The 10828-nt window shown below is 40.5% G+C and overlaps 1 protein-coding gene across 1 annotated transcript in view; it reads right to left on the bottom strand.

The window, feature by feature from the left end:
* Positions 1–657: 657 nt before the first annotated feature.
* The window catches only part of LOC107952343 (putative disease resistance protein RGA4), a 21565-nt gene continuing 11394 nt past the window's right edge, over positions 658–10828 (bottom strand). The window contains exon 5 of the mRNA XM_016887603.2: positions 658–1029. Within this exon, the coding sequence (XP_016743092.2) occupies positions 658–1029 (372 nt within the window). The remainder of the gene's footprint in view (positions 1030–10828) is intronic.

Genomic DNA, 10828 nt, shown 5'->3' with positions numbered 1-10828 from the left:
GATAAAAGAAAGTTCAAAGCTAAATGGAAAACAGTTGTTAAGTTAAGAGATTAACTTAAATAAAAAAAATTCAAACCCCAATCTGAAATAAGTTCAGCCCTTTCAACAATGGATATGAGGGTGATACAAACCTTAAATTCAATAGAAAAGCAGCAGCTAAATCTTAAATCCAATTCCAAATATACAAACCGAGTAAAAATCAGCAAAAAGGAAATACAGACAGTGTTTAAATAAAATATCAAAGCACAAACAGCTTAATCTATATTACAACCTAACAGTGAGGAGACATTGGAAGCCAACAACACCTCTCCCGCTCAACTTTTGGGATTCGCATCGACAATACTTTGGTATAACCACCAATTCCCCTGCCATTCAATAACAAGGAATTATGAAATCTTCTAAACAATGCTAAGTTCACCAACATCTTTCAGTAAAAAGAAATCAAGTCTTACAAAGAATGGCGGGCTGATCAGTTATCATTAGCTGAAATTGCATTGCCATCCAAAACAATAAAAGAGGCATGAGCAATGTTGAGCCAATCCACACCGGTTCCTTGTTTGACTTAAAAGAGGACAATATTCAATCTTCAATTGCTTGAGGCGTTGCATGTTATTTGGCAGACTTGACAGTCGTGGGCAGTGGATGATAGCAAGTTTTTCAAGTGATGTGAGATTGTGCCACTCTGCTGAAGTTGTGAGGTTCACAGTCTGCAATGGTCAGATTCTTTAAGGTGTTGGCGGACCCTCGTAGAAGCCGTTGGGGTAGAGCCCCCAGCTTAGGTAAGCTTATAATTCCCAATGATAGAAGGCTGAAACCATCTTCTTCTACTTCTTTCTCTTGGAATCCTTGTGTCCTACTCAAATCAAGCTGTTCGCAATCCGCAATAATTAGAGATTGTATGCAGTTAGATTTTCCAAACCAAGTGGCAATGATACCAAGTTTTTGCAAGTAGCAATAACCAGTGTATTCAGGGATGTGAGTGCCTGAATCTCTTGAAACAAATATTTCAGATTGGACAGCCATAAATAACTAAAAGTTAAAGTGATTTCAAGTGTTGTAAACCATTACCACCAAGATCCTGTTGTGTGGTTAATGATAAAAAATTGAGTGTGACAGCCCAAAATTGACCCTAGTCGGGAAGTGGTTTCGGGACCGCTAAACCGAGTCACCGAAATGTTTGAATGTGATATTTATTGTCTAGAATATGTAATTATGAATGTGTGAAAATTTCAAGCTTCGATTTAGTCGATTGCATGTGAATTTAGTCAATAGGACTTATGTGCGACATTTTTGAAATGTGATAGGTCGAAGCATAAGGACCTATTAGAGCATGAAATAAAAAGGGGGGACTTGCATGTCAAATTCCCCCCCTAACTAGTAGTGGCCGGCCATGACAAGCATGGTAGACCAAGTGTGATGGGCAAGACATGTCATAGACATGTTGTGTTGGTGCATCATGGGTGGAAAAAAATAAAATAAGGAGCATGGGCATAAAATAATGAAAGGGAATATGATGAAAAAAAAAAGTGTGTAGTTGTTTCCCCCCCCCATTGCCGTGAGTTAAAGAAAAGAAAAGAGAAAATTTTGTTCATCCTTTTTCATCTTCATTTGGCCGAAAATTCAAAGGAAGGAGGAAGGAGTTCTTGCTTCATGTTTGGTTTGGAAGAGGATGAGGAGGAGGTTTGGCCATACTTGCATCTAGATCAAGGTATGTTTGAGGTTGTGCCTTGAGATTCATGCATGTTTTTAGTTGCTAGCTTGAGTTCTAATTAGCCCACGGTTCAAATCTTTGCTATGTCATGGGGATGATATTCGGTCTAGGTAGATTTTGTGTTAATGCCATTGCATGCTAAATATGAAGCTTGTTAATGATGCATGTGATGGTGGATTGATGATTCTTGAATCTTCTTTTTAGCATTTTTGAGTGAGCACATATGTGCATTGGTTGCTAGATGGAGAAGAATCGGCTAGCAAGTTGTGTGCTAAGGCCGAATATAATTTTTGTATATTAATGAGTAATGCATGTGTTAAATTGATGGAAAGGGAGAGGATGCTTTACTAGTGTATATATGTGTGTATTAGCCAAGTTTTGAACTTGAAACAAAAAGGTGTTTAGTCAATACAAGTGACCATACTTGTAGAATGTATTAAGTGTTGAAATCGGCCCCAACATAGACATGCATATTCGGCCATAGGAAGGAGATTGGTGTTGCATGTATTCGGTTAGAGGCAAGCATATTGATGCTTTTGTCTTGGCTTAGAAAATTCGGCCAAGGGGGAAAAATTAGCTAAAATGTTGAGTTTGATTCATGATTCCGTACATATGTGACTTTAATGTCTAATGTATAAAAATGGGCTAAGTGCCTTGTGTTCCTCTTTCCGATGCTCAAATGATTAAATCAATTTATTTGTTTAATTAAGCTCAAGAGCAAAGGGGAACTAAATCCGATAAAGGGAAGGAAAAAGTGGTCGAATAGCTATCGGAATCGTTCGACAACACCCGAGGTAAGTTCTTGAGTAAAAGAGCTTAAATTATGATTTGATTAGATCATGTTTTAAGCAAACCAAAATCATGCTCTTTGTGTGGCTATTGAGCCGAAATTGCAAGAATGATAAATGTCTTGTGTTTGAGTTTTACTAACGAAAACGAAATACGAATGTGCCATGATTTATTGTTAAATGTGCATGGTTATTTGAATGATGTCCGGGCTAAGTCCCGAAGGCTTTGTGCTAAGTGACCATATCCGGACTAAGATCCGAAGGCATTTGTGCGAGATACTAATTCCGGGCTAAGCCCGAAGGCATTTGTGCGAGTTACTAAATCCGGGTTAAGTCCCGAAGGCAATTGTGCGAGTTATTATAACCGGGCTATGTCCCGAAGGCATTTGAACGAGTAGCTATATCCGGTTAAATTCCGAAGGTACGTGATTTGGGAATGAATGATCTTGCTGTAAAAATTTCAGTAAATACTCTAGAAACATCCCAACATTGAGGTATGTTTCGTATGTGCTTGAATTTAGTTGAGCCCTTACAAATAAGTATTCGCTCAGTTGATAAACGAGCTACCGGCCTTTGGCTAAGTTGATCTTTTGTGTATGTACATAAGGGTTGGTAATGTGAAGCAAGTATGATATCGAAAATTTGTGCATATGAAATTATTCGTTTAGCTATATGAATGCTATACTTTTGCTGTGCTGGAATTCCTTGCTCAAAACTTACTAAGCATAAATTGCTTACTCTGTTTCTTTGATCCTCTATTTTATAGATTTTGGTTCTCCAGCTATCGGACTCGGGATTTTGAAGTCGAAGTCACCCACACTATCAAAGCCCCCCTTTTGGTACAATTTTGGTTGAACTTCGAAATGGCATGTATAGGACTACCCGTTTGTTGTGGGTCATGGACCCTTTGGACTTGTATAATTTTGGATAGCCATGCGAAAATGGCTTATATATGTTTGAGTGTAATGTTATAATCATTTGGTATGGATATGGTTATTGAGAGGTGTGGATAGGCTTCACAAGGATTGGCCATGGGAATGGTTAATCACTATCATAAATTGTGCTACTTATGCAAAAAGGGCTAGTTGAATCATGGAAACTATGAAATAGGTAAAGTCTACCTTAAAGGCAGATGCTGACAGCAGCAGTGATGTAGATTTGGAAATTCACTAAAAATAGTAGGAATGGAATTAAATAGTTAATAAATTATGTAAACGAACCTTGATGAATCTATTTTCACAGGAAAGTAACGAAACAATCATACAGACAGTATTTTAAAAGATATTCAGGTTCTTGTGAGATAGGGCCAGAACGGTTTCTGGATTTCCTGTTCCGACTTTCGAAATTCATTACAAATTAACCAGAGACAATTAGGAGTCAAGCCATATATGTATAGATTCCTCTCTGAGTCTAGTTTCTATAGAAACAAACGGCATCAGTATTGAAGCCCTGTACAGGGAGATATCCAAGTCGTAATGCGCAAAGGTCAGGGTAGTCGATCCCTGTAACATGGGAGACTTTGACTAATAAACTGTACTAATTGGCCCGACCAAAAATTCTAGAAAAAAATATGTAGATGAGCATATGAGTCTAGTTTCAGGGAAAATTTTCGGAACTGGAGTCCGAGTTTCTGAACTCAAGATATGATTTTTAAAGTGACTATTACGCAGATTGGCAGTGTCTGGAAAATTTTTAAAGTTTGTTAACACCTCGTGTTCGACTCCGGTGACGGTCTCGGGTTCGGGGTGTTACATTTGATTGGTATCAGAGCTACGGTTTAGTCGATTCTAGGACTACCGTAATGCGTTGGGTCTAGCTATACATGCCATTTTATGTGATTATTTGATAGTGTGGTGATTTCTGACATTTGCAAATGTGTTTATTTATAGTAATGGATCCCGATCCCGACCGAGCGGTAGCTGATGATCTTGAGAGTGTAGCGCCTGCTCCCGCACAAGGGACAGCGCCGGTGGACTCTCAACCTAATGCTAGTAACCCGAATGATGAAGCTAGACAAGCTTTCTATAGCGTGATGAATGATTGGTTCAACCAATACATTCGAACTAATACGGCTGTTCCACAACCTCCCTTCCCGACTAATACCACCCCCGCACCTACAATACCTCCGGTAACTGACCAAATAAGGTCAAATAAGCCCCCAGTTGACAGAATCCGAAAACATGGGGCTACTGAATTTAAAGCTACGGATAGCGACGATGCCGAGCAAGCTGAATTTTGGTTGGACAACACTATCCGGGTACTCGATGAGCTATCTTGTACACCCGATGAATGCTTAAAGTGTACTATCTCCTTGCTACGTGATTCTGCCTACTATTGGTGGAGTACTCTGACTTCTGTTGTGCCCCGAGAGCAAGTAACTTGGGAGTTTTTCCAAACTGAGTTTCGGAAAAAGTATATTAGTCAGAAATTTGTTGATAAAAACAGAAGGAATTTCTTGAGCTTAAGCAAGGTTCCATGTCGGTTACTGATTACGAGCGAAAATTTGTTAGACTTAGCAAATACGCTCGGGAATGTGTTTCGTCCGAGGCTATCATGTGTAAACGCTTCGAGGATGGGCTGAATGAAGATATAAAAATGTTCGTTGGCGTTCTTGAAATACGAGAGTTCGTAGTACTTGTCGAGCGAGCTTGTAAAGCCGAAGAGCTTAGAAAAGAAAAACAAAAAGTTGATGTGGAACTGGAGAGTTTCGTAAAAGATCTTCGGGAAAGTCTCTTCAACAGGCATCGAAGAAATTTCGAGATGATGTGGGCTGGTCGAGAGGCACTTCGGGCCTTTTTAGACGAGATCGTGATCGACCCCCTGTGGGTACACGAGGCACTTCGGTCGCCAGTGTTGGGAATGAACATCGAGACAGAACGAAATGTCGATATTACGGTAAATGGCATTCGGGGAGTTGTAGATTCCCTGACCGCTCCTGTTACAAGTGCGGATCAGTTGACCACTTCATTAAAGATTGCCCGAGGTTGTCTGAACAGAATGTAAATCAGAGTGGGAAACCGGGTGCTACCACTGCTCGAGATAGACCATCTGGAAATACGGGCAATGCTAGTGGTGGTCAGAGAGGATCTAGAGATGCTACGACCAGATCCGAGGCTCGTGCGCCTGCTAGAGCTTATGCTATACGTGCCCGCGAGGATGCTTCTTCGCCTGATGTTATTACCGGTACTTTTACTCTCTTTGATACTAATGTAATTGCTTTGATTGACCCCGGTTCTACTCATTCTTACATATGTGAAACCTTAGCATCCAGTAAGACTTTACCTATTGAGTCTACTGAGTTCGTAATTCGGGTGTCAAATCCCTTGGGTCGTTACGTGCTTGTCGACAAAGTGTGTAAGAAATGTCCCCTAGTAATTCGAGGTTCCTGTTTTCCGGCGAACTTGATGCTTTTGCCGTTTAATGAATTTGATGTTATTCTCGGGTTGGATTGGTTGACTGTGCATGATGCGGTTGTGAATTGCAAAAGCAAGACTATTGAATTGAGGTGCGCAAATAACGAAGTAATCCGAGTTGAGTCTACGGACTTGGATGGGTTGCCAGCTGTAATATCCTCAATGTTGGCCCAGAAATATGTAAGAAAAGGGTGCGAAGCATACCTTGCGTATGTACTTGATGACAAAGAATTAAAAAGAAACCCGAATCTGTGCCGGTGGTTTGTGAATACCCAGATGTTTTTCCTGAAGAATTACCGGGTTTACCACCTGTTCGGGAGATAGAGTTTGGTATTGAGCTTGTACCTGGGACTACGCCGATTTCGATGGCTCCGTATCGTATGGCACCAACCGAGTTAAAAGAGTTGAAAGCTCAGTTGCAAGAATTGACGGATAGAGGTTTTGCTCGACCAAGTTTCTCACCTTGGGGTGCACCAGTATTGTTCGTGAAAAAGAAGGACGGAACCATGAGGTTGTGCATTGACTATCGTCAACTGAATAAAGTGACGATAAAGAACAAATATTCGTTACCGCGTATCGATGATTTGTTCGACCAACTGAAAGGAGCCTCAGTGTTCTCAAAAATAGATTTGAGATCGGGCTATTATCAGTTGCGAATTCGAGATTCGGACATACCCAAAACTGCCTTCAGAACGAGATATGGTCACTACGAGTTCTTAGTGATGCCGTTTGGGCTCACTAATGCCCCTGCGGTATTTATGGATTTGATGAATCGGATCTTCAGACCATATTTGGATCGGTTCGTAGTTGTGTTCATTGATGACATCTTGGTCTATTCAAGAGATGAGACCGAACATGCTGAGCACCTGAGACTAGTGTTGCAAATTTTGCGGGATAAGCAGTTATATGCTAAGTTCAGTAAGTGTGAGTTCTGGTTAAGAGAGGTTAGCTTCTTGGGTCATGTGGTATCCGCATCGGGTATTCGAGTTGACCCGAGCAAAATTTCAGCCATACTTAACTGGAAGCCTCCAAGAAATATTACCGAAGTTCGGAGCTTCTTGGGGCTCGCCGGTTATTACCGACGATTTGTCAAAGGTTTCTCGATGATAGCCACACCAATGACGAAGCTACTTCAAAAGGATGTTAAGTTCGAATGGACGGAGAAATGTCAGAAAAGTTTTGATCAACTAAAAACTTATTTGACTGAAGCTCCAATTTTAGTGCAACCCGAATCAGGCAAAGAGTTTGTCATTTATAGTGACGCATCCCTACTTGGGTTGGGTTGCGTATTGATGCAAGAAGGTCGAGTGGTGGCCTATGCGTCGAGACAATTAAAGCCACATGAGAAAAATTATCCGACCCATGATCTTGAACTAGCTGCCATCGTATTTGCTTTAAAAATATGGCGACATTACTTATTTGGTGAAAAGTGCCATGTATTTTCGGATCACAAAAGTCTCAAATATTTGATGACTCAAAGAGACTTAAATCTGCGACAAATACGTTGGCTTGAGTTGTTGAAAGATTACGAGCTTGTCATTGATTACCACCCGGGAAAGGCTAATGTGGTTGCGGACGCCTTAAGCCAGAAATCATTGTTTGCTTTACGAGCGATGAATGTGCACTTGTCGGTTCTACCCGACAATGTGTTAGTAGCTGAATTAAAAGCCAAACCATTATTGATTCATCAAATTCGTGAAGCCCAGAAGGTTGATGATGAATTGGTTGCAAAACGGGCTGAGTGTGTTCCGAACAAGGAATCGGAGTTTCAAATTGATGATGATGATTGTTTGAGGTTCAGAAGTCGTTTGTGCGTTCCAAGGAATTCGGGACTCATTTCGATGATTCTGAACGAAGCCCATTGTAGCCGAATGTCAATTCACCCGGGGAGTACGAAAATGTACAACGATTTGAAACGTTGGTTTTGGTGGCATGGTATGAAACGAGACATCTCCGACTTTGTTTCGAGATGTTTAATATGTCAACAAGTGAAAGCGGAACATCAAGTGCCTTCAGGATTACTTCAGCCGATCATGATACCGAGTGGAAATGGGATCGAGTCACAATGGACTTTGTGTCCGGACTGCCATTGTCAGCAAGTAAGAAGGATGCGATTTGGTTGTTGTTGATAGACTGACTAAGTCGGCTCACTTTATCCCCGTGCGTACGGATTTTTCATTGGATAAACTAGCCGAATTGTATGTTTCTCAGATTGTGAGATTACACGGGGTACCTATTTCTATCGTGTCGGATAGAGATCCGAGATTCACCTCGCGATTTTGGAGGAAATTGCAAGAAGCTTTGGGTACCAAGCTGCATTTTAGCACTGCTTTTCACCCCCAAACCGATGGTCAATCTGAGCGGATAATTCAGATACTTGAGGATATGTTGAGATGTTGCATCCTCGAGTTCAGTAGTTCATGGGAACGGTATTTACCTTTGATTGAATTCGCTTACAACAATAGTTTTCAATCAAGTATTAAGATGGCACCTTACGAGGCTTTGTACGGTCGTAAATGCCGTACACCATTGTTTTGGACCGAGCTCGGTGAAAGTAAAATTTTCGGAGTTGATTTGATTAAGGATGCCGAACAGAAAGTAAAGGTAATCCGTGAAAGTCTGAAAGCAGCCACAGATCGTCAAAAATCGTATGCGGATTTGAAACGAAAAGACATTGAATATCAGGTGGGAGATAAAGTGTTTCTTAAAGTTTCGCCTTGGAAAAAAGTATCAGATTTGGCTGTAAGGGCAAGTTGAGCCCGAGATTCATTGGGCCGTACGAAATCTCCGAACGAGTTGGTCCGGTTGCGTATAGATTGATTTTGCCCCTGAACTTGAAAAGATTCACGATGTCTTTCATGTTTCGATGCTTCGACGTTATAGATCCGATCCGTCACATGTGATTAATCCCTCAGAAGTTGAAATTCAATCTGACTTGAGTTATGAAGAAGAACCGATTCGTATCCTAGCTCGTGAAGTGAAAGAGTTGCGAAACAAAAGGGTTCCGTTAGTTAAGGTGTTATGGCTCAAACACGGGATCGAGGAAGCTACTTGGGAAACCGAGAGCTCGATGAAAGAACGATACCCAAACCTATTTACCGGTAAGATTTTCGGGGACGAAAATTTCTTAAGTGGGGGAGAGTTGTGACAGCCCAAAATTGACCCTAGTCGGGAAGTGGTTTCGGGACCGCTAAACCGAGTCACCGAAATGTTTGAATGTGATATTTATTGTCTAGAATATGTAATTATGAATGTGTGAAAATTTCAAGCTTCGATTTAGTCGATTGCATGTGAATTTAGTCAATAGGACTTATGTGCGACATTTTTGAAATGTGATAGGTCGAAGCATAAGGACCTATTAGAGCATGAAATAAAAAGGGGGGACTTGCATGTCAAATTCCCCCCTAACTAGTAGTGGCCGGCCATGACAAGCATGGTAGACCAAGTGTGATGGGCAAGACATGTCATAGACATGTTGTGTTGGTGCATCATGGGTGGAAAAAATAAAATAAGGAGCATGGGCATAAAATAATGAAAGGGAATATGATGAAAAAAAAAAAGTGTGTAGTTGTTTCCCCCCCATTGCCGTGAGTTAAAGAAAAGAAAAGAGAAAATTTTGTTCATCCTTTTTCATCTTCATTTGGCCGAAAATTCAAAGGAAGGAGGAAGGAGTTCTTGCTTCATGTTTGGTTTGGAAGAGGATTAGGAGGAGGTTTGGCCATACTTGATCTAGATCAAGGTATGTTTGAGGTTGTGCCTTGAGATTCATGCATGTTTTTAGTTGCTAGCTTGAGTTCTATTACCCATGGTTCAAATCTTTGCTATGTCATGGGGATGATATTCGGCTAGGTAGATTTTGTGTTAATGCCATTGCATGCTAAATATGAAGCTTGTTAATGATGCATGTGATGGTGGATTGATGATTCTTGAATCTTCTTTTTAGCATTTTTGAGTGAGCACATATGTGCATTGGTTGCTAGATGGAGAAGAATCGGCTAGCAAGTTGTGTGCTAAGGCCGAATATAATTTTTGTATATTAATGAGTAATGCATGTGTTAAATTGATGGAAAGGGAGAGGATGCTTTACTAGTGTATATATGTGTGTATTAGCCAAGTTTGAACTTGAAACAAAAGGGTGTTTAGTCAATACAAGTGACCATACTTGTAGAATGTATTAAGTGTTGAAATCGGCCCAACATAGACATGCATATTCGGCCATAGGAAGGAGATTGGTGTTGCATGTATTCGTTAGAGGCAAGCATATTGATGCTTTTGTCTTGGCTTAGAAAATTCGGCCAAGGGGAAAATTAGCTAAAATGTTGAGTTTGATTCATGATTCCGTACATATGTGACTTTAATGTCTAATGTATAAAAATGGGCTAAGTGCCTTGTGTTCCTCTTTCCGATGCTCAAATGATTAAATCAATTTATTTGTTAATTAAGCTCAAGAGCAAAGGGAACTAAATCGATAAAGGAAGGAAAAAGTGGTCGAATAGCTATCGGAATCGTTCGACAACACCCGAGGTAAGTTCTTGAGTAAAAGAGCTTAAATTATGATTTGATTAGATCATGTTTTAAGCAAACCAAAATCATGCTCTTTGTGTGGCTATTGAGCCGAAATTGCAAGAATGATAAATGTCTTGTGTTTGAGTTTTACTAACGAAAACGAAATACGAATGTGCCATGATTTATTGTTAATGTGCATGGTTATTTGAATGATGTCCGGCTAAGTCCGAAGCTTTGTCTAAGTGACCATATCCGACTAAGATCGAAGGCATTTGTCGAGATACTATTCGGCTATCCCGAAGGTATTTGTGCGAGTTACTAATCCGGGTTAAGTCCCGGCAATGCGATTACTTGGTTGTCGAAGCATGACGGTGCTATCCGTAATTCCGAAGTACATTTGAATGATGCCT

Source organism: Gossypium hirsutum, chromosome A02 (genome assembly GCF_007990345.1).
Source record: "Gossypium hirsutum isolate 1008001.06 chromosome A02, Gossypium_hirsutum_v2.1, whole genome shotgun sequence".
Taxonomy (NCBI): domain Eukaryota; kingdom Viridiplantae; phylum Streptophyta; class Magnoliopsida; order Malvales; family Malvaceae; genus Gossypium; species Gossypium hirsutum.
This window is presented reverse-complemented; position numbering and strand designations above follow the sequence as displayed.